This window comes from Cariama cristata, unplaced genomic scaffold (assembly GCF_000690535.1).
Source record: "Cariama cristata isolate BGI_N322 unplaced genomic scaffold, ASM69053v1 scaffold41029, whole genome shotgun sequence".
Lineage (NCBI taxonomy): Eukaryota > Metazoa > Chordata > Aves > Cariamiformes > Cariamidae > Cariama > Cariama cristata.
This window is the reverse complement of record NW_009636088.1, coordinates 1-24,825: the sequence shown is the minus strand read 5'-3', so window position 1 is coordinate 24,825 and position 24,825 is coordinate 1. Positions and strand designations below refer to the sequence as shown.

General features: G+C 37.8%; 1 protein-coding gene across 1 annotated transcript in view; it reads left to right on the top strand.

Annotated features, from left to right (window-relative positions):
* Positions 1-24,146, top strand: part of CDKL5 (cyclin-dependent kinase-like 5) — a gene marked incomplete at its 5' end in the record, with an annotated part of 52,597 nt that extends 28,451 nt beyond the window's left edge. Inside the window, 7 exons of the mRNA XM_009707767.1 lie at positions 2,269-3,295; positions 6,726-6,831; positions 8,945-9,068; positions 17,067-17,169; positions 20,722-20,844; positions 21,987-22,106; positions 23,760-24,146. Coding sequence (XP_009706069.1) covers positions 2,269-3,295; positions 6,726-6,831; positions 8,945-9,068; positions 17,067-17,169; positions 20,722-20,844; positions 21,987-22,106; positions 23,760-24,146 — 1,990 coding nt within the window. The remainder of the gene's footprint in view (positions 1-2,268; positions 3,296-6,725; positions 6,832-8,944; positions 9,069-17,066; positions 17,170-20,721; positions 20,845-21,986; positions 22,107-23,759) is intronic.
* Positions 24,147-24,825: the final 679 nt, after the last annotated feature.

Genomic DNA, 24,825 nt, shown 5'->3' with positions numbered 1-24,825 from the left:
CTTCCGATGAGTGAGTTGCTATCGTGCTTACACATCATCTGCAAGAAAAGAAAAGTAGTTGTTTGATAGTTTAGGCACACTGAGACATATATACTGTTCCACATTGCCTCACTGAACAGAGGAAGTAGACACAGTTTTACTGTTATAGCTATTCAAGCTGAAATTTTTGCTAACTTTCTTCATCAGACTGAATGCTTCTTGGAAAAAAAGCCAAAGACAACATTCAAGCCATTTCTGCATATGACAAAGGAAAAATAAGTTGGCTTGCCCATCTTTAAAAAGTTAGCCTTTTTCTTGAACAACAGTAGGAATTTTGTGGCTTAGAGGATGCCTGAGATTCCAAAGGAATGTTCTTTTCTTTGGAATGCTACCATTACTGTACATGTGTAAATCTGTCCACGGCTTTGATATTTGAAAGTTCAAAATTCACACAGATTTTTAGCAGCTAGATGTTCTGAAAATTGTATGCATTGATCATGCTCCAAATTGGGGATGAACAGAATTTTGTCTGCAGTTGTAGTTATGAATCAAGTCTAGTTTACCTGAACTTAAAGCAGGGTGTATTTGCTCAGTGACTCCCTCGTTGGACCCACATAGCTTGAGAGAAGCCACTTGATTTTAATACATCGACAAAGCAGGCTTACTGGTGGATAAAATACTTCAGTACAAAAAGCCTCATGGGATTCCTCTGACAAAAGCTTTCCTAAAGGTCACCCTCTGAAGTATGCAGCATGACAGTGGCTTTTGATCCTTGCCATTTTTCTTTAGCACTTCCTGTGAGATTCAAAAAATTACTCCTCCTTTTAAGATTTGGGATGATGACATTTATAATCTATACTTTTTTGGAGAGAGACGCCAAAAAACTTTAGCTGCCCTTATAGATACTTAGGATGGAAGTTTTACCATTAGAGATGTGGGATCAGATATGTAGATCCATGGGAAACTTCTTGTCTAAAAGGCTTGCCTAGCTGCTTGATTTAAAATTACTTTATATCTCTAAGTTTTTAAAAAAATACTTCCTTTTAACTAAAATATATATTTTAAACTGGCTTTAAAATCGCTAAATTTCTAGAAATTTTAATGGAGTAGATAATTAGATCACTGAAAGTGGGTAATACAAAAATCCTAGGTGTAAAAACGGCTAGCATTATTCAGTTATCCACAAGATCAACAAAAGTACAAACTCTTCTGTACAGTGAGCTCTCACTTTAACCCTCAGTAGCATGTCTGAGTTACCTTACCATAGATTTGAATCAGAAATCAATTAACTGCTCACAGCCCGGCTAGGTCCATTAAGGCTAACAAGTACAGCTGCAGCACATGACTAGTTTGCAAATGCCAGCATAGGTCCAGAAGCAGAACTGGTTTTATGCCAGAAAACTTGAGATAATAAATCCTGCTCAAATACATTCAGGCTGAGTGTTTGCAGAACCACCTCATACCTCAGTCCTGTAATCCCAAAACTGGGAGAGCTGGAAATTAGAGTAGAGGTTAAGGACATCACCAAGTAGCTCAGCACCAAGTCAGTCTGGTTGCAGAGCATTTCAGGTGAAGCTTTGGGGATGAGTTAGCGTGCCAAGAGCTGGGATAGTGCCAAGTTCCACAAAAGCTGGGGTTCCTGTGGTAGACGTGGCTTTGGGTTTGGTGTTACAGGGCTTGCTCTGCTGCAGTGAGCTCAGGCTCGCTCCATCTGTATGTCTTTACCAGAACAATAACCTCTTTTCCCCCTCCTCTCCCCTTCCCTACCCCTCCAAATCAGACAGACATTAGATGGCCCGGAGCACTGATTATATCGGGGGTTTTTGACAGTGCTGACATACTTTATTGTTTTACCTTCACCTTGATATGCCAGGTTTATTTAAGATTTTTTTCAATGGATATACAGCTAATTTTCATAATGTAGTGCTTGCATTATTGATGTGCACATGTATTACTCGCACACATGCATAAATATGTAAATATATGTTGGAATGTCTATGACTGGATTTTATATCTTCCTTTTTTTTTTTTGTCAGCAAAATCCATTAACCAAAGCTGAGTTTGTTCATCAGGATATAACCAGAAAGAAACAACAGTGTACTAACACTTGCAAGTCTGTTATTTTAGTGGAGCTTCTGATGCCTAGTTGGCAGTATTTGATCTTACTGCAGTTAAATTTTGTGGTTTTAAATGGCAACTCCTTTCTGAAATGAGTGTACTTTTGTTGAAGTTATTAATACATGATATGTAATCTGGTATATTAATAATTCTTTATGCATTTTAATGTAGAAATCAAGCCAGCAAAAGCTCTGCTTTGCAGTCACACCACAGATCAAACAGCAAGGATATACAGACACTAGGGGCTGGTGGGCCAAGAGAAGAGAGTCTTCCAGCAAATGAGAGCTTTTTAAACGGAAACCTTCCTGGACCTGCACATAGTCCAATGCATGCAAAAAAACCAAGCAACACACCTGGATCTGGCAACAAGGATCTAGCCAATAATAACATGCCACATCTTCTCAGCCCAAAGGAGACAAAGGCAAAAACGGAATTTGATTTTAATGTGGACCCAAAAAGTTCTGATGGTTCAGGCACAAAGTACCTGAAGTCTAACACCAGATCTCAGCAGAACCGGCACTCCTTTATGGAAACTTCTCAAAGCAAAACTGGGACACTGCAACCCGGCGATAAGCACAGTCGCCACAGCTATATCGATACTATCCCACAGTCTTCTAAGAGTCCTTCGTATCGGACAAAGTCAAAGAGCCATGGCGTTCTGACAGACTCGAAATCCGTGGGCAACCTTTCTGAGGCCAGGGCCCAAGCTGCAGAACCCAACAGCAGTAGGTATTTTCCATCCAGCTGTATGGACTTGAACTCTCCTACCAGTCCAACTGCTCCCCGACACGGCGATAACAGAACTTTGCTCAGCCCGTCCGGGAGGAATAACCGCAGCGAGGGTACCCTGGACACCCGAAGACCATCAACAAGACACTCCAAAACAATGGAGGAGTTAAAACTGCCAGATCACGTGGATGGAAGCCATTCCCACTCTCTCTCTGCTCCACATGAATCTTTTTCCTATGGTCTAGGTTATACCAGTCCCTTTTCTTCACAGCAGCGCCCTCATAGACACTCTATGTATGTGAGCCGGGACAGAGTGAGGTCAAAGGGCTCAGAGGGTGGCTTAAGCATAGGGCAAGGGATGGCAGCCAGAGCAAACAGCCTGCAACTGTTATCTCCACAGGTGCAGCATAAGTCACTCACGAGATCTGTTGGCTCCTCACGAGAAGACTGTACGGAAGATACTACTAGGGTTAGTTCAAAATATTGCCTGTTACAGAAGGCTTGCCTTCCTCTATTTCATGTGGGGTCAGAGTCCTGCTTTCTCTCTGCTGTTTGTTTGTTTGCAGTTACTTGTTCATTTGTCCTGTTGTAAGACAAGGGATGATGGGTGCTTTTCTTTAGAAGGGTTAAATATTTCAAGTGCAAAATGGGAGGCTGTTTTAAAAAATGGACTAAGAGTACCATTCTTTTTAAAGTACTGAAATGTGAGAACAGAAAAATTGGTCTCTGAAGTTAAAATTTCATTAGTAGTTCCTAGTCTTTGGTTACACTGTCTGATGTCCTTTTTATCATAGTTTTGCTTAATTAACCTTCTCATTTGTGTTTTTATTTAGCTTTTTTTGTATGTATTTCTGTTATGAATGGTAATGTTAATTTTTGAAGTGAGCTTTTCACTCACTTATACCAGGATATTATTGGTCAAATGCCATAATCTACTAGAGAAATATCAAAACTTGCAATGTTTCTCTTGATTAGCATGATAAATAACTGGGGCAGTCTAGAGATTTTTATGTGGGAGAAGCCACTGGTAAATTAACTCCTTACAGTCATTCCTGTCACTAGATACCCTGTTGTGTTTTACTATGAGCATTATTTAATGAGTACAGGAAGGGCAAGTTCTGGTGTTGATTTACATTCCTTACATGACACTTCTGCATTATCTGATGTTTTACACATCAGTTGTGTAAAGATGACTGCATTTGTCCCCCGATCTTTAAATTGCTATACCGTTTTTCCAAATTGAAGCAAAATGGTGCAGAGAAAAGTACAAAAATGAATGTTTGTTTCTGTGTATGTACATCTGTGATAAAGTGACTTCTGAGGTGCAAACATCTAGTTCAGATTCATTGACAAACTGAAGGAAGTCAAAGAGCTGCAAATATTTAAGGTCTAAAAATTATACTGCAAGAGGCTAAAAGACTCTACCTACTTAGTTTATGTAAGAAATATGTGTAGCTGACTTGATAGTGGTCTACAAGTACCATAAAAAAGAGTTTTCAGGTGGTGATTGCCTCTTCAGTCCAGTAGGAAAAAAAAGGCATAATACGTTTTTTCATACTTACCACATCTCCTCCATTCAGGATTATGTGGATTCACACAGGAGCAAAGATCTCATCAAAATAGGAGAAATGCAATGTAATTAAAAAAAAAAAAGAAAAAAAAAAGCACTACTTAGAAGGGATTATAGCAGCTCCATTTCAAAACCTTTTTCTTTTTCCTTTCTGTAGTCATTTTTCTCTCTCATTTCAGTCAAGTTAAATATTACTCTTCAGGATGTTACTGTAGGAGGGCGATAACACCAGCGTTTGAGTTTTTGATAATAAAAGCTCATGCTACCTTCTATTCTTCAGTGTGTTAGGATCTTTTTCTGCATTATGTAGCAGATATTAATTTGATAAGTAATTTTACTTTTATTTCATATTATGGAGAGGCAGATTGTTTTTATCAGATCGTTCTTTGTCTTTTGACAGTTGGTTGACAAATTTTTATTTTAATTAGAAAAATTGATGTATATCTTAATGCTTATGGCTTTGTTCATTTTTGTTTGCTTTGGAATGCCTAATTGTAAACAACTTGCCTTTATCTCTTATGGTCACTGTTTTTAAACTTAAGCCTTCAATTAATGCTTTTAAATCTGTATTTCAACCATGAGAAGTCTGAAAGAAAAATACTCTTCTGAAATGGATGGCAAGTCTGTAAATTCACAAAGCTGGTTTTGTTTGTTTATACTACTTTCAGTAACAAATCAGAATTAAATTGTCCATTTTCTTATGCTTCGTAAAGGTGTTTTCACAAAGAAGTCATTCTTTGGCTCCTTCCTATCTCCTCCTTTTTTTTTTTTTTAATCCTCTACATTCTGCACTAGAAATCAGAAAATTTCACTTCCCTCAGAATTACTGAACTAAAAAAAAATATCAGGAAAAACATAAGTGTTCTCAAAGATTCTTTATTGTTTTCCTGTTGTTTTTTTTTTTGCAGTCAGTTCTTCTTGATCTTTCTCTGCTCATATTTTGTAAAGTTCCCTCACTTCCATGTTTCTAGTTTCTCATTGGTTTTCTCTTTAGCTCTGCCAAGTCTTTTTAAAGAAAAACATTCTTTGTTTGCCAGGCTTTAAATCTTACTTTAAAAAAAGACTCGCATTCAGTATTAGTTTGGGGGCATTTCAAGTCTCAGTTACCACACTTTTGTTTTAAGGGTTCTTTTTAATTTGAAATTAAATGTACACAAAGGGGGGCAAACAGGAGAAAATCAAGTACAAGTTGCTGTTACTGTCTCATATTTGTAACTTAACTCCTGACAAAGAAGAGGCATCTTACATAAGTAGTAATTTAATCAAATACTTCAGCCTCTTGTAAATTTTAGAAGAATCAAGCTGTGATTTAAAGCATTATTTTAGCTGCACAGCTCCTCTTGGCACAGTTTCAAGGGTTGTTTTATCTGTGACAGTGAGGCCAGATCTTCATCAACAAAAGGCAAAACAGATTTTGCAAATCACTCATGTTGAAATCCCAATTTTTATTTCTGGTTGGGCTTTTTGTAGTTTTGGGTTTTTAACCTTTGTCCTTCTTGGACATTCTAGACTTAAATTCATATAGGGGTTTCAGTACAGTTTCCTGTGGGGCCTTTAGAGAGCATTGAATTTTCTCTGGTCGGTCCATACTGTGGGAAGAATTGCAGCATCTGGTTCATTTAAGAGTGGGGTTAAGTCATATTTGGTGACAAATTACATGCATGTGGATGTTTCTGAGGGCTTACTTAAGCTTTTGCTTGAAGTACTTCTAGGAAGTACTGTATTCAGGAAAATAGAGTAAATTAGAGGTCAGGATACTCTTTTTGCTATCCTGTCTGACTTAACTAGTTTGCTTATGGATTTTTTGGTTCAGGGACTACCTCTTATTTTGCATACGGTAGATTTTGTGACTGTTGGTACCTCTAGGTACTACTGTATAACAGCTGATAAGAGGTAGTGCTTTGGTGTTGCAATTACCACAAATTATGTGCATTTCCTGTTTGCTTTTTAAAATTTGCCAGTAGCAGAGTGACCAGATTCCATCAGAAATTAATTTAACAAGGCCTCCAGTAAAAGATTCCTCCAGAGATGGTACAACTGCATTTCAGTCATGGCAAAAATCTGAAGCTCTGAATCATGCTCAAGTCTTTAAAATTACAACTAAGAGGCAAAATGGTGTTAATGCCATTTTTTTTTCATTTTGGAAAAATGCAAGCAAGCAGCAAAACCAAATAATTGTTGATTACATAGTCTGTGATCTGATATTGGCGGTTATTAATAATATGAAAGGAAAAAATGTGTGTGGTTAAGTTCAAGGTGTATGTTGGTTAAAAACTGCAAATCAGTTTATAATCTTTTGTTTTAAATAGTTGATTGTTCTTTTGCTTAGGGTGGAGCATATCATGATCCACACACAGAAGATGGAGCATCTACTAAGGAAAATAGAATTCTGTATAATGACCCTGTTCCGAGAAGAGTTGGCAGCTTTTACAGAGGTAATTTTATGGTGGATCTTTCAAAATTAAACAAGAATTTTAACATGGAATATAAATTAATTAGTAGAAATGGATACAGAGAACTAACATGAACAACTAAAAAAGTTTATTGGAAAAATAATTGTTACCCCACTTTCAGAGACTGGGTTGACCTGCTAGGTTGTATGCAGTAACTGTATTAGTATCATATTATTTATTTGCAAATGATAACTCACTTTGATTGGAAAGTATATCCAGTGTATATATACATATATATATATATATATATATATCCTTGTAAAGCAGAAGATAATTTATCAGAGAGAGTTGAACGAAATAAATTAATATTACCAGAGTAAGCAGTTCATTCATGTTTTTAATTTGTATTTTAAATTCTTACTATGTCTAAGCACCTTTGTACTTGTAACACATTGACATACTTAGTGATCTATTTCAGATACTGTTGTGCATAGAACCGTAATGCTAGTTTTTCATTGCTCAAAACCTCGGTTCATTTCTTTCGTTCAGACTTACTAAAGACCAGGGTTTCCTACAAGCAAAAGCACACTTACATAATCCCAGTTCAGAATAAATAATAAAACAGGACTGCATAGGTGCATATATATGTGTATGTATATATATGTGCGTATACATACACACACACACACACACAAATAAATATTACTCTATTATGGTACACAAAAGATGGTGATTTCTGAGCAGCTGCCTCATAGCTAAACCTGGGTAATCCTTTTGAAAAAGACAAGGATGATAAGAAGCTAAATACTGTCCTGCAAGTGTTAGGAGGCTTGTGGGGCTCCCCTGAACCATAAGAAGTCCCAATCGGCTAAAGTTCAATTATGAGTCACCTAATAACCTTAAGAAGACTCACAGATCTCTCCCTGATCCTCTTCAGGTTGATCAGTTGGCTGATGACCTGATTTGGACATGTTAAAATCTGCCAATCCTTGCAAGCGTCCTATTGCAATATTAAAACCTGTGAGCAATATGAAAGCTTGTACTGTTTAGCAATGCTTTTGAGTGTAAGGTTTTGTAGCAGAAGCAACAGAGAATCCTTAAGAATCCTCAGTCCTCAATTGTTTTTATTAATCCTTAAAACACTCCTAAAACTGGACATGGATTATCCTTTTTTTTTTTCACACGTAGTGAAACAGAAATTCCAAGGAAGAATGGCTTTCCCTAAGTCATGTGCTAAGGAAACTGTAGGCCTGGAGTTTATTCAATTCTTTATTACAAACTAGAGGTTTCTTCCTCTTTAACTATATCTATGAAACAAATACATTTTAGTTCACCAACTTAAGTATTGCTTTGGAAAAATGATACTATATTTAAATAATACATTGATAATAGTATATTCAAAAACTATTGAAAGAAAAGGTTGCTATGAAAAAAAGTAAATTCATATTTATTCAATTCTGAAGTACTGACTTAAAGGTTATTAGCATGTACTTTTGTGCTACAGCTTGAACAAAAACTTACAGATTCAATTTTGATAGATAGTATAGTGTGATGCTGCAGTAATGCTGCAACTAGTGTCTGATCAGTTTTTAATCCAGTGCAGGTATTTCTGGTGATATTAATAATTCTAATAAATTTATGTTCTAGGTATGTAAAACCTGTTTTCAAAACCACAGTATGTCTGTTTGAAAAATATGTAATAACTGATTTTGATCCTTTCATTTTTAGTGAGTAATCTCTTAGTTATATTAAATTCCAAAGTATTTTTTTCAGGATGGGTACTACTTTTTTAAGGTCTACGTGAAGACAAAGTGTAAACTGTAGTATTTTGTGTCTTTAATAACAGTATTCCAACCTTTTATTCTGTTTCCTGGTTTTAAATATTGATCCCTACAGATAGAAATATTCTGAAATTCAGTAACAACTTACCCAAGTTCTGAGGATGGTCTCATTTTACAATTGATATTACCTTGCAAGTGTCACAAAGCAACAGCTTTCCAAACTGTAAAAAAAGTATGCTTTTTTCCAGTCATACATAAAGTACAACTGTCTTCACTCTCTTGTTTCTGTAAAAGAGGTAGAAAACCAGCAGGCAAGTGAAAGATGAGATTTTTGGCAGAGCTCAGTGTACATTGTTTGCTATTTCTCTGTTCAGTTCCATCTCCGCGTCCCGAGAGTACGTACATAGAAAACAACGTGTCAAACAGAGCCTCCGTGTTACCAGCAGACAGCAGCACGGTGGCAAACCACTCAAAGAGACAAACCACCTTTGATACCTGGTGAGTTGTTATTTACACAGATGGGTAGAGAATGGCAGGAAAAAAAGGGATTTTTAACAGGGGGGAAAAAAACCAACGTTGTCCTCAAAATTTGCAATTGTCTATACATGCTTAGTTGCTTCTCTGACTATACTGACGTAGCATTGCATGTTTTCTGTCCCTTTGGGGCAACAAGAAGTACTTCATTGCATCATCACGCTGAATGCATTAAAGATTATATACTTTTGTCCAGTCTTTCCTGATTTTTTTTTTCCACTATTAATCTTTGGTTAAAGATAATACAAAGCGCTTGTGTGCATATAGTTGGCCATAGCTTCATCTGTGGATTCCAGAAGCACGAATTGTCAAAGAAACGGAAAAAAAAATCAAAATGCATGTTTCCATATATAAAATAGGACTGTATTAATGAAGAATGTAATATTCACCCTACAATGGGGACTGCTGCTCTTTTTGCTTATGCACCACAGAAGGAAATGAGTACATTCTATGGGAAAATGGACTAAGGAACAGCTTAATGGTGTAGATTGATTTTAAAAGATTAAAAGCATCACATGGCTCCATTATATAACATAGAACAATTAACTATAGTTATGCTAATAGAATGACATCACATGCATAGCTTTGCAAGACTTAAAGGGAAATATCTTAATTTTGTTGTTCTGAGAGCTGTGCAGCTCTAAAATACTCTTAATTTTCTACTTTGTTTAATCACAATAAAGCACACTGAATAAAAATAAGCAAATGGAGCTTGAAAGGATTGGTGGGAGGAATGGACTGTATGCATTTGCATGGTTCAACTATGCTTCGTACCGCTATCTGAAACACTGCTCTCTGAAAGTGCTACAAAATCATGCTATCTATAGAACTGTTTCAGTGGTTTGTTGACTTAATGTGTTTCCACATTGAATAACCTGTGAATTATCTGCTTAAAAAAGAATGGGAGGGGGCTGGGGGGACAGGAAACAACAGGTATTTCAGGTTCTATACCCATGTCAGTAATAGAAGAGTTTACTCCAGAACCCTAGTCACCTGCTTGGATTCACTAGAGTCTACTTGCTGTCCTTCAGTAGCTCCACCTACATCCAGTTTGTGGAAATTAGCTGAGGAATCCGGTCATTTATGTAAAAAGGTGGTACTTATGTTGTGACTTATGTGGCTAAAGAAGGTATTTATTCCTACTGTTGAATGCTTTTACGTATTTTTGTTGTCCTTCATATCTGAATCTTTCTATCTTGCATATAACATAAGCCAGCTGGAATCTTGGTTTGCTTTATATATCATTTGGCAATATATTACCTTTTATTATGTAGTCACTGCAAAGAAACATGTAATGTTATTTTAACTCTAAACTGAACTAATAGCATTATGTTATTAGAGCTGGTTGGGAATTTTTTGACTAAGGATTTTTTTTTTTTGCTTACAATGACAAATTATTGAAACCAAAACTTTTCAAAGGAACAGACTGATATCCAGTAACCTTTTATTGGGAAGATTCTTCAGCTCCAGGGTGGAATTGCCAGTCAAAATCAGAGATGCGCTCAAAATAACAAATATTCTGGGGTCAGCATTATTATTTTTTAGAACATGAGGAACTCGAGTGCAGGGCCTTTGTTCTTCGTTATTTAAACCAGAGGCTTGAACCAAGATCTTAGATCTAAAAGTGAATGCCCTGAACCAGAAGTTAGAGGTTATTCTGGAGCACATTCTCTGTTTCCCTCAATATATTCTCTTGAAGCTATTTCATCTTGTTGAAATAGTGAAAGGACCAGAGAGATGTTGAATATGGCCCAGTGAATAAGGCCCTTCATTAACTTTGAGACAGGTTTAAGTCCTTGCTCTAATCAATGTACTCAGATATTTTCACAAAGTGGAACAGCTCCTTTGAGAGAAGAACCCACAAAAGAAAAAGCATTTCTTCTTACAAAATGGGCAGAATGGCACTGCCCACAACACCAAGTTACTGCTATTTTGGCTTACATTTCTCTTTCTTTTTGCTTTTCCTACTCTCTATTTTCCTGAAATGTTTCCTGCCCAGCTCTACATGTTAACTCTGTGCAATGGTCTAATGTTGTTGCAAAATTGTTCTGTGCCATAAATGCAGCTTATTCAGGTTCCCGAGTGATGTAGAGTCTATGTTTCTCTACTTAATTTTCTGTATGAAAGTTGTGTAAACGCTTATGAAATTGTTGAAAGCTCTAATGGAATGTGATTCTGCTTACATCAATTTTATGATGAAGTAAATATTTGATGTTTGACTGACATAACTGGTACATGACAATTCATCTCAAATTATGTGACATATATTCCACCTGGACTTGCCACTACTGTAAAATATTGCTTCTCTCATACTATTGCTCTGTGTGGCCTTTCTTCTGTCAAAGATTTTGTGAATGTTTGCTAGACTGAATTGTCACAGATGTTCCCTTGTCTTTGTGTGCATTTCTTCACTCTGTCCCCACTGTCCTGCCTCTTTAAAATAAAGATGTTATAAACTCGACTTTTGTCATCAGGTTTTACTCTGAAATTACTAGATCATTTCTGAACTTTAGACAACTTGGTTTGAAAAAGGCAAATTTTTCATCCTTCTAGAAAATATTTTCTTTCCCAGAGTTTAATTTCCTGTCAATGACCTTGAACTTGCTCAATTTTTCCTTTTTGATACAAGAGTAGATGTTTTATCATCTTTCACTCGTACGAGCTTTGTCTTGATCCGGGCAAAATCAGTAGGTACAGACAAGATACTTAACCTTGTTCTGCCACTGTGCCAAAATGTTGGCCCGAGTTGTCTTTACCATAGTTATAGTTCTAAAGATCTCTTTGGAATAAACTCCAACATGCAGTACTTTATCTCACCTCATATTGGAAGTGTTTGCATTGATTGCTTACAAGATATTTGGGGTCTTCTGGAAAGTTTTGTTGTTTAGACCATACAAATGTATTCATTCTATGACAAACAGCTTGTCATATCTTCTTTAGCGTATGTCATACCTTCCTTGCAAAAATAACAAAAAGGGGAAATATATCATACATTTCTTATTATTTTTATATGTATATAATGTATATAAGCACACACAAACTCTCTGTCATTCAAGAGAAGAATGAGAAAAAAGAACATCTTACTTTTAGGAGTGTCAAAGGCTTACAATTATCTACCTACCATTAATTTTCAAGACTCCAAAACAATACACTATTTTGTAAACATGACATGACTGGCTATAATATCGCTGTTTCAGTGTCAGTGTAACAATGTAGTCACACTGAATGTTCCTGAAACTAGAAGGATGCTGGTATCTGAACAAGCTAGTTTAAAGCTTGTTCAGCTATGTCTGCAGCACAACTGTTGCTACATTGTAAATACTTTCCAGTTCTTTTACAGAATTCTTGAATTTGTAAAAAATATCAGGAAATTGCAGATTTGTAACTTGCAAGCTTAAAAATCACCTGTGAATGTTACACTGGTTGAGGCTTTAGGAATCTGCTCTGCATAGTGCGAAGACGTTCACCTTCCTAATGGTATAGCTTTCCCTCTGACATTTCCTGCCCAAGACTCTTTCCTGTGCGTTGTCATCCAATATGTTTGCTTTGTTCATCTATTTGGCAACACCTGAGCCTCCCTGCCAGTCTCTTCTAGGAACCAGTGCCTCTTCCGTGACCCTTCTTCCATCATCAGTGGGTTTGTTTTGTACTAAAAATTAGATGATGCAGTCTAATGTTATTTGCAAGGAAGCTTTCCAGAATTTGTACTCATGAGTATTCTGTCCAAAAAATAAGCCTAGTGAAGTATACACTTTATAAGTTTATGAAACCAACCACTTCCAAATTTTTATGGTTACTAATGCTGAACACTACCAGGGGAGTGGGGAGTGTAAAACGTATGTGTGTATATAGGCATTTATATGTATTCTTTTTTTAGTGATGACATAACCTCAGGTCATCTAGTGGCTTTAGTGGCTTCTGGGTGGTATTGTGTATGTAAGATAGTAGATCTGGGGTTTATTCCAGTTAATAAATCTTCCTTTTCCACGTGGCAAAAAAAAATTTGCAGCTCCAAGTAAAGTTCAGATTTGATCTCTGATTTTTAAGCTTTCCATGCCAGGCTTTTGGACCATTAAGTTTTACTATGGGCTTGAGCTTGTGGGATTGAGATTCTTATCGTAAGTAAACCATCTATTTGAGGAGCTTCATTGGTTTCTGACATTTTCTTGCCTTCGTTTATGGTAACTCTATAACTGCCAAGGGTTTAAGCAAAACCAAAAGGTGACTTGGAGAACTAGTGTTTGTTCATTTATCTTCCAAAGAAAACTTCAGACATTTCAGTAATTCCTCCATTAGACCAAAATCTTCCTTGTGTAATTGTGTGCAGTTCAGTAAAAGGAGTAGTATACTAGCAGTTAAGGAGGATTTCCAAGCCAGGCTGCCTGCTGAGATTAGGGTTGCTGAAGAATAACTGAAACAAGCGTGAGAAATTGCCTCCAAAAAAGAGCTGTCTGCAATACAAATCTATCTACGGCAGCATAAATGCAGCATGCTTCCTCTTTATTCTTTTTAGTTAATAAAGCACATCAGCTTGCTTGCCCCATGCACGTTTGCTGTTACACCTCATTGTACCTGCATGGAGTTGGATACCTTTCCTGCCAGGGGCAATAAGTGCTAGTGATAATCACAGAATTTTTGTTTATACTTATGCCTTTTCCAAGTGTCTCAGACCAGAATAACCAATCTGATCTACATTATATGTCCTAAACACGTAAAAGGCACACGAAGATAAAATAACAAAGAACAGCACATTTTGCCTTTGGTTTCTGCTTGAGGGTGAGCTCTCTGAGCAGGGGCTCTTCTCTAGGGCTAGTCTTACTTGCTAGGAAGAGACACTGCGTAACAGATTCTGGTGTAACTGGTTGCTTTCAAGAGCTGAAGCTTTATGGAAAATACCAAGATGCTTGCAAAATACCACGATACCAAGTTCTGTTGTGAGAGCTTAGTGTTGAGTGACTCTACTGTACAGATTTTTTCTGATAATCCTGATTTTTTCCTGTACTGTCCATTGTCTGCAAATCATCTTTTGGAATGCCTAAAATATCCCAGTGTTCCATCTCATCGATCAAAAAATATTCTGCTCTATTTTTACTCAGTTCAAAATCCTGGTGTTGAAGCTTCCTGCTATAATGCTATATATGCTCACTCTCTTCACATAATGAGCATGTGTTTTGAAGCAGTCACTTTTCAAGGTCAATGCTTTTTCAGACAACTACTGCAATATGAGTCATAGGAGTTAATGACATAAACCAGTCGGTGTAAAACCACTGGCTTTTGGGTACGCAGCAATTGAAAATGAGCAGAGTTCTCAGCCCCTTATTTTCCTCCTCTGTCTGGTCACCGTAGCCTTAAAGAGGAAACGATGGTGCAGAATTTCACTTCTCTCCTCTCTGCTCATCTGCTGTAGGGAGCAGTTTTCTCATCCACGTTCACTGGGCCAAAGAAAAGAATCACACTCAAGTCAACCTCTGTCTAAAAGCAAAGCAAAAATTGTCACAAGCTTTATTCTGAAAATTAAGTTAACCTTTTAAAATACAGCGTCTCCATTTTGGAATAGACTTTGGAACAGCAAAGCCATGGCAAGACATTGAAAAATTTTAAAGGACAATGTAGAGTAACCACATGGGGACTTCCTGACACTGGTTCCTCAGCAGACAACATAGTGACTGGGTTGGTAATTTGCGTTGGGGCTGTGGTTTGGGGTATGTTTGCAGATGTGAATGCACAGTAGCTCTTTTGGGGAAAGGCCCAGAAGATTCTCAGCCCCATTCACATGACTTTCAGAGTACCAGCAGGATACTTGGGGTGCACGCTTTCCTCCAACTTTTCTAACAAATTAAGTAAATATCATTTAGGAAATAATTCAGTAGGTGTTTTGTCTGTGTTACGTCAGCCTTGTGAGTTCACCGAATCTGTAGAGCTCTCAGTAGTCTTTACTCTCGGACTTTCTCCTTGCTGCTTTAAGTGACTAATGCAAGACTGCCTTACTGCTGTTACACAGTGGTACCAAATACCAGGACGTCAGAGATACAGGAATCCTTAGCAATCCAGTATATTTAAAGTATGTGTTATGAATCTAGTAATGATATTAAACTAGACATTTTTCCTGTAGCGTTGTCATTTTCACATTAAATCTATGTTGTTGTGCACCTGAATGTGTTTCCTGGATCTAGATGTAAGTTCCAAAAAATCTAAATTAGGAAAATTTCCACCATACTCTCTGCCTATGAATCTTTCTTCTAAGCCCATTCTCTTACTCAACAATTGCACTTTATTACAGCGTTTAAACTCTGCATGCATTTATATTTAGAACCAGGTAGCATTTTGAGCTTGAGGTGGTTTTGTGTGGAAATCGAGGAACTGCTCAAACCAGCTATCACAGTGAAGCTGCTCTTATCAATAAGGAGGATGACTCCAGTGATTGCTACCCCAATTACGTGTTTCACATTTGCTTGGAGAAAAATGTCAGCTTTGCGTGTAGTAGCAACTGAATCACCAGCTGATAGCGTAGAATTTAAAGCCAGAATTAGAAGCCAGTGGTAGCTATGGTAGACAGCCAAGTGTTGCTACATTACAGTAACTCCAAAAAAAGCTGCTCCTGTTTGTCATCCAGAGCCCTAAGAGCTGTGGCTTTCCTTTAGGTTTTCCACCGAGACAATGGAATAATTTCGTTTGTGTTTTCATAGAACTTAAGAGTGAAAAAGGACTATTAAATCATCCAGTGTGATTTTCTGTATGTTAATTGCCATTAAATGTCATCCATTCTCTGGGGTCCAGGCCCGGTAGTGCGCCTGACTAATGTCTGTCTCCCAGAAGAGTAGGAGGTCCTGATCTGAAATGTCAAAGATGGCAAATCCACTTCTTCACTAAGGAGTTTATTCTGGCGGTTAATGATTCTTATTGTTAAAATCAGTGCCTTATTTCTAATACAACTTCTCTGGCTTCATCATCCACCTACTTGTTCTTGTTATGTCTCTGCCCTTTACTTTAAAGATCCTTCTTGTATTCTGTATCTTCTTCCTGGATAAGTACTTGTGCACCACAATCAAGGAAACTAAATATTGGGGCTGGTTTGGCTGTGGTTTTTAACATACTAAAGAGATTGAAATCTCTGACACTTTCCTGCACCATTGCCAATTTTCAAACTATTTTCAAGGGCACTAGAACTGCATTCAGTTATGTCTCACCGCTGTCCTACGTAAACCATCTTTTTACCCTGTATCAGTACTTTACATACATAGTTTATTGTGTATACTTAAAGTAACATGTTATTTATCAGCTGTAGTTAATTCAGCTGTGTAGATAAGTTAAAGGGTGGAAATTCGATCTTCAGGCAAGTCACCTCTTCCACTTTCAGGTCATCTTCTTTTGCCACCACTGTCTCACCCGCGCGTAACAAACTAACTGAAGTTTTTAAGTTGCAATGGACAACAGTAGATCCCCAGCTTCCCCAGTGATAAATTTGGAACCATGTCAGCAAAGGTCAGGAATTTCGATTGAAATTGGTTTTCTCTGGCGAACTTGGCAACTCCTGGCTCTCCAGCAAGCAATGGATAAACTGGACCTGTGCTTTTATACCTCATCACCATTTGTATGTTTTCTCAGATATGATTCTCATTTTTCCAAAAGACCTTGTGTGTGATATTTTGGTTTGAATATTAAATTCTGGCTTTAAAAAAAAAAAAAAAAAAAAAGGCATGCATGCTTTCCTTTTCCCTAAATAACTATTCACTGGTTTGAGCTAATCATTTTTCCCTAACACTGTGTTCCTCCTATCCCATTTAATAAGACTATTTATCTGGTATTTGTGTAATAACCCTTGAACCAATGAATGCTAAAACATTAAGAATCTTTTTGCTTTAATCAATAATTTGCATTCTTTGGCATCAGATCTCATTATTACATAGAATTTACATCATATCAAAATAAAATCTCTCTTACAATACCTTATTTCATGTTTAGGAAAAGTCCTGAAAACCTTAACAGTCACTCAGAACAGCTCAAGGAGAAAGAAAAGCAAGGTTTTTTCAGGGCCATAAAAAAGAAAAAGAAGAAATCTCAAACGGTAAGTATTTATAACAGAAATTATGTTTATTGGTTTTGAATTATGCCATTTTAATATGCTAGATTAGTACAGTGCCTTTGTATTATTTATGATCATGCCCACATGTATCTATTTGTTCTTTTATTTGTTCTCTTCCCTATGTGAAAGTCAAGTTCTTTTCCTGTTCAGGGTTTATTTATCTGCCTTTTCAAGTATTTCTTCACCTACTAGTCCTGTGCATCATTGCTTTCATTCAGACCCTTTGAGAGCCAGTTTTGATGCAAGTTTTAAGCTGATGTTGTGGCAAAATCTTTTGCAGGATATGGTGATAACATATAGCAAATGCATTATTGTGTGTTCTCAGAGCTTGAATAATTTCAGACTCCCATTAGGAGAAGATCAAGCTGTTATAAATGAGAATTCTTTCCAGTCTTTTTCATGGCGGCGTCTTGATAACAACCTCTGTTGTCTTGCAGCACCCTGTGGCTGGAATAAGGATGATGTGTCTTAACCATGCTTAACATTTTGTGTTTTATTGGGGGAATGGATTGTGGCTTTTGTTACTCAGTATAAGCCTTGGTGTCTTCTCTATGTTTTTCCATTTTCATCTAGTTTTTGGGAGGGAGAAAGAAATTTCTTTTATCAGAGAGCAGTGATATATTAACATTTAACAAAGTTTTATAATTAAAATCTCCCTAAGAACTGAAGTAACCTAAACATCATCTGGAAGTTCTGGAAACAGTAAAATACTTCAAATTTCATTTACATAAAGTTGCAATGTTTCTGTAAGCGTACCTGAATTTATAGTTTTGAAGGTTCTCACAATAGAGTAAATCACTCTCACTCCGAAGGGGAGTAACTAAATCAGAATATCTGCTGTCACAGAGTGACGTGGCATGACCCTGGGTGTTGGTGGAGGGCTGATCTGTTGAAAATTAGGGGAAAGGCATGATGATCAGGTGCTTTTTGTTGTTGTTGTTCATCCTGATACCTGTACACAGTTCGAATAGGTTCAGTTGCATTAGACAACTGAACAAAATGTCTGGGATTATTTGTTATCAAATGTCAATGAAAGGATAGCACACCTAAGGCCATTGGTTCCAGTGTTGCATTTTCCAAAAAAATAGGTGGTGTTAAATTTGCACTGTTCTAGTCTACCCTGATTCCAGCCATTCAGACGTGGTGGCAAGGAACACTTTAAAAGCCCAGCTGATAGATGGTGTATCAACTACTTCCAGATTAAACGGCGTGAAGGAAATACAGGCTGGATTGTGTTGCATCTCAAAATCCGGCACTTGCCAAAACATCTAAATCACAAGTACCTTAGTCTATAGCTACCGAAACATCACTGATATAGCTACCAAAACCATCACAAGACAGGACAGATTTATACAGATTCCTTACTCCTGTTTCTTCTCACTGTTAAGAAGAGAGGTAGAGGGGGAGGGGGAGAGACAGAGGGTTTGCAAAAGGGAAAATTATGTTGGCTAGTTACAGCTAGTATCTCACAGGAAGATGGATAAATTAGTGAAATAACATAGTGATAAAACTCTTGCATCCTCAGCTAGAAACTTGCTGACATCAACCTGATTTTTGGACCCAACCAGAGACTGAAAAACCTCTTTTCATTTCTACGTACAGCTGTTTAACAGGACGGTATCTAGGGACAGACCGTACTCACCGATGTGTGTACAAGTGTCTGGTTCAGACACTGTTCTTCATCTGTTGGTTGAGGACATCAACCTAACACACATCGGGATGTTCATTAGGATCTTCCAGCACAAACAAAAATTATTACCTTCAGTTCAGCACCAAGTTTGGCTTCAGTAGTAAAAGTTGTTAACGGCACTGTAATATTAGCTCTTCAACTACATGAATAATGTTTTCTATTAATTCATATTAAAAATCTGACAGATAACGTGTGACTACCCAAGTTTTTTTCTGAGGCTTATAATTCTTATAGAGTCCTAGAAGTACAAAATTCCACTTATTTACTCTGACACAGACTTTCTGCAGCAAATAACAAACTAGACCTGAGAACTGCCACAAGGCCGAGAAGCACATCATAGCTACCTACTATTTCCTTCCGATACCTTTTGGCCAGTCTCATTTTGCTGGTGATGGTCCTAAGAGTCATAGAAGATATCTGAAATTGGATGGAAGACATCTTCTTAATAATGTCATTCTCAAAATCTCTAATAGCCCAGAACTGATCCCAATTCCTGACACTTTCTCCTGCAGAGCTGTTCCCATTAATAATTTTTCCTAGCATTCTCCAGGAGCAATTCCGCATGGGATAATAATTGTTACTGCCTGCTATGGGAATTCTTTGCAATATTGTTTTTGCAGACCTGTTCTTATCCATTTTCTTTTTCGTCTTGTTTGGAGTCTTTTAGTAATGTAGCAAAAGGTTTTGAGGATTGCTCGAGTCACAGGTTTTTCTGTCATCTGCCACCAAACAATTTCTTATCCATGCGGGTTGTACATAATGTCAAAAGGCACTATCTTCCGAGGAGTTTTGCAGATTTTGGCACATACTGCAAGCTATGAGTCTGAAGAAGTTCTCTGCTTTGGAAAAATCAGTTGCAGGTGAGCATTTCTCCTAGCGATGCTTTGATTGATTCCTTTTTAATCTCCTGAACTTGAAACAGGAAATTCTTTTGACCGTGAATTCCTAAACAAGATCTGCTAATTAGTGACTTTCTTTCATTAACGTGGTTGGAATCTAGAAGCTGCAAAAGCTGTTAGGAAACCTTCACTTTTGGTAGTGCACCCATCGTTCCCTTTAGTCATATAATCATTATATTAGAAAGTTTTCTTTCAGTAGGCAGAATAATGCTAGACACAGCGTATGTGTCCTATGCTTGTTCGTACCTGAGCAGGGGAGAAATAATTTTAATACTTGATAGTTCTGTTTGTTGTTTGTGCATCTATTGGTATGCTCTTTGGTTGTATTACAGAAATTAAAATAAAACAGCCAGTGTCTTTGCAGTTATACATGAAGTTGTTGATGGTGTATTTTTGTCAGAACTGAAATAATTCATCTTGGATCCTTAGCTCTTTTTACAAGTTAAAAATAGAATACTTTTCTTTCTTGTAGAGGTAACTATCAACTGCTTATTCTGAAACCGATTGCTATTATTGTTAGTATATCTTTGATATTTTATGTCTAGAAAAATAAGAAATGTCACACTGCTTTAGGTCATTATCATAAGTAACAAATGATTGCCAGAATTACAGGATTTGGTCCAAAGTTCAGTAAAGTCAACGAGACCTACCAGTTGTTTCCAAAAGGCTTTGAAACGCACTTTGCATTCCTCATGGGCATGGATACAAGAATAGGTGTACGGATCTCTTTTTACATGCTTCATATGTAATGAGTTCCTTGAATGTATTCCATATGCTTTTGTCGTTCAATCACTATTGTATTTTCCCAAAGAAAATTATAGGATTGATACCATATGTTGTCGGAATGAACAAAAAAAAAAAAAAGAAGAAGAAGAATTAATATAGTAAGGACAGATCTCTTGAATTGAAATACTATGCATTTAGTTTTTGTGTCTTATATTGCAGACAGACTCAACCAACGGGGAGAATCCAAGCATCAAGAAATCCCTCTTTCCTCTTTTTAATTCAAAGAATAATTTAAAGCATAGTTCTTCTTTGAAAAAGCTTCCTGTAGTCACTCTGCCCATGGTATTAATTTTTAAGTACAGTAGCACTGTAAAATGCTCCAGTAAACTTGTTTTACTGACTACAGCAGCATGTGTTTTATTTTCATGGGATCACTTTCTCTTCATGCCAGTTAAGTATCTTGGGCCAGTTCGATAAATTTAGATAGAAGTGGCAGTTCTGTTGAAACAGATTGTGCCTAAAAATTTTTTTTAGTATTTGATATACTGAAAACGTAACATACACAATTCCAGAGAGAATGAGTCCTGGGACTAAGACTAAAGGAAGAAAATAGTTGTGAAATTGTGAATGTTTACAATTAAACCGCCTCATTCTGATTCAATCAGGAAAAAAATTAACCTGGTTTGTTTTATAGCTGTATTGGCAACACATTTTTTTTATTGAAACTGCTCCTTCATGTATAAATTTAGTTAATCAAGTATTAACAACAGATTATCTGAAAACTAAATTTTAGCTCATGCCTCTGATGCATTTTTGTTTATCTTGATTGTTCATGATAAAAGACAGCTTGCATTAAAAATAGGTTACATTTTAACTGTCCTTTTTTTTGCTTAGAATTCTTGAAATGAGATAAAACTCTACATATCAGTTTTAAATTAGCTTTCTGCCATAAATTTTGTTGGGTTTTCAGCTTGTTGAGGGGGGAGCGGGGGGAGTGTTTCTTAAATTTTGCTTTAGTTTGGGGTATTTGTGGAGGAGAAGAAAGATGGGGAAAGGAAAAGCTCTTGGGTTTGTGATGGCAAAAATCAGCCAGACGTCTGTTTGGAGATATTTTGGTCTACTTCACTCAGGAACAAATTTATAGAACTGATCCATGGTCTTAACTGCAGTATGGAATGCTTTTTAAATGAAGATGAGGCTCAACCAATTTTTTTATTTTTTTATTTTTGTTGAAGCCTTATTTAACTGCTCTCTCTTACAGCAAATAACACTAACAGCATGCGAATGCTTTAAGGGCTAAGGGTATAGCAAATCTGCATGATATCCACAGCCACTTGCTCTTAGTGTGGGGAAAATATTGAAAGGTCGTTGCAATTCTGCTGCAGTAACAGGCTTCACTTGTGTTCTGTAATTAACTGGGGAAAATGATTTACAGCCATTCTTAAGAATATGTTAGGAGACCAGTATTTAATATTTTATTGCAGATGCCTAGCAGTGATGGTCAGGATCTCTTGGCGTTACAGAAGGCGATTCATTCTTCTAATCACCAGGGCAGCAGGCAGAAGGATTGGCATCCTGAGAAGATGACAGAAATCCAGCCTCATGTAAGTGGCATTATCAATTCCCTGTATTTTAACATCACTGAGGTATCTTGACAGCTTTTTCTCTGGTAAATAGAAAAATTGCATTTGACATTATTTCCCAACCTTCCCATTCTCCGCTTATTGAATGTACAAAATCACGTGCCTGCAGTCCTGCATAACGCTTTGAAAATCTAGGCATGAATGACAAGGAAAAGAAGAGACACTAAATGTCCCGGTGTCAGTCTTTGAGCCTTTCAAAATACTGGTTATGTTTTAGTATGGGAGGCGAGCTATGTTTCTGTGCGTGCCTGTGGTAGCTACGCAGGACTGTAGAAAAGCCCTCAGATCAGCTCTGCAAGGGCGGAGGGCACGCCGCTGCTTGGCACGGGATGATGCTTGGAGGGCTCAGCAGAGCCTCGTGGCCCTGTTCCGGGGCGGCTGTGCCTCAGCTGGCACAGGCCGTGGTTTCAGCAGGCTGCGTTCTTGCAGCGTAGTGCTGCACTAGTGCAACTTTATTTTCTCCAGTTCTAAAACGAGCTTCGGGAACAGGGTTTGGGAGGGAGTTTCAGTGCCATGCTCTGTTGCCGTTACAACATTGAAAACTGAAGAAGAGGGTTTGTTCCAGCTGCGGTCTTTGAAGAAGCAAGTTGCTCTGTGAGCTGTGGAATTTAATGAGGCTGTTTTCATACCACTTTGTGTACTCGGGCTTCCCCAGGTTCTTGCTCCCCGTTTCAGTAACCCCATGTCTCCGTTTTCCTTCAACCTGCTCACCAGTTAAAAAAGCTGTGAGGGCCTAGAGCAGTTTATCACCCAGCTGCCAGCAAACAAGATACCTAACTGCTGCCAGCCCTTACTTCAGTGCAGATGATTACCCAAGACTCTCTCTAACCCCTAACTGATGTTCACAAAATTTTTAGGAACTTTGTATTTTTGCTATCTGTGCCTCATAATATGTGGCTGAGGTTCTAGAGTTAATAATGGGAGTAGAGACAGCTGGACAGCTAATGCAATTGTCTCTGCCTCCATTTTTGTAGGAAACAAGGTTAAAATAATTGATGGGAACAATTTATTTTTTTCTGATGTAGAAAAGGGTCCATCTTTTTAAGTAGCTAATAGGTTGAATCATAATGAGAAGACATTTTCTCAGGTGTGTAGTCATACCTTGGAATTAAATACAAATTAAAAGTGAAGGTCACTTTTGCCTGGAGAAGAGGAGGCTGAGAGCAGACCTGATCGCTCTCTACAATGACCTGACAGGAGGGTGTAGCCAGGTGGGGGTCGGCCTCTTCTCCCAAGTAACAAGTCATAGGACAAGAGGAAATGGCCTCAAGTGGCGCCAGGGGAGGTTTAGATTGGATATTAGGAAGAATTTCTTCACCAAAAGTGTTGTCAAGCACTGGCACAGGCTGCCCAGGGAAGTGGTGGAGTCACCATCCCTGGAGGCATTTAAAAGACATGTAGGTGTGGTGCTTAGAGTCATGGCTTATGATGGACTTGGCCCTGCCAGGTTTATGGTTGGACTCGATGATCTTTCCAACCTAAACGATGCTATGATTCTGTGATTCTAAGTCCTGTGAAGTTCAAGATGTTCAGTTTAGGACATGACAGTTTTGTTATAAGAAGTCTGATACGATGGAGAGCAGAAGGTCAGGTGTGTTTCCGCATGTCTTTCAGAGCCAGCCGTTAAAATCTCTTCGAAAGCTCTTACACCTCTCCTCTTCAAATCATCCTGTCCCTGCTGAGCCTCGCTTCCAGCCCTTACCGAGTCAGCCAGCCAAAGCTTCTTTTTCTGAAGTGCGAATCCACCCCATGAGTCAAAGCTCCAGCGGTGGCAGCAGCAACGTGCGGCAGGAGCCTCAGCCGAAAAGCAGGCCGACACTGCAGATACCGAGCCAGCTGGAACCGACCTGGCACGTCTCCCCGGTGAACAGGGGCACGGGCGATGGACCTCCCTACTCCGACCAGCTGCCTTCCAAGAGCGGACAGAATGGGCACACGTATAACCGAACAAACCGATCGCGAATGCCAAATCTGAATGATTTAAAAGAGACAGCCCTGTAATTGCACTCCAGAACATAGGCCAGTTCGGGTGGAGATCAGCGGAGGGGAGCAGTGGTGGCTCTGGTGATGGTAAGACTGCATTTTCAGCTTTGTAAAGGTGTGCAATATGTACATGTGGAGCTATGCTGCTTGGCACCACAGTGAGAGTCAGGGATTATACAGTCAAACAAGTTGAATTACGAATTACCAGTCATCAGAAATGTCGCTGGATGGCAGGCAGAGTGTGCTGGTCAGGGAGAAAAATGCCTCGCCGTTTTCTCTCATTTACATTCCAGCTTAGTGCACATCTCTGTCTGAAAGCTGGGAGACTTCTGGTATGTGGAGGTACTTCTAAGGGTGAAAACATCCATGTCTAGACCTATGCCCTTACTACATTTTTTGCTGCCTAGTTAAAACAGTGGGGTTTATGTGATAAAAGTGTATCCCTCTTAAGGGTTTAAAGTTAAATTGTATGTCTTAAATTTGTTTTTTAAACTTCCATATTTGATAGGATTTGTAATATTTATTTATGATGACCTAATATCGTACTGTTATATCTTTTATGTTATAATGTAAAGTTATTTTGAGCTGTTTGAAACATTGTGAAGCAGTGCAACAGCTACAGTAGTTTATATAAAAAACTAACAGTAACATTTATATATTGCATCAGGAGTATTTTATTCTATATATAAATATATAT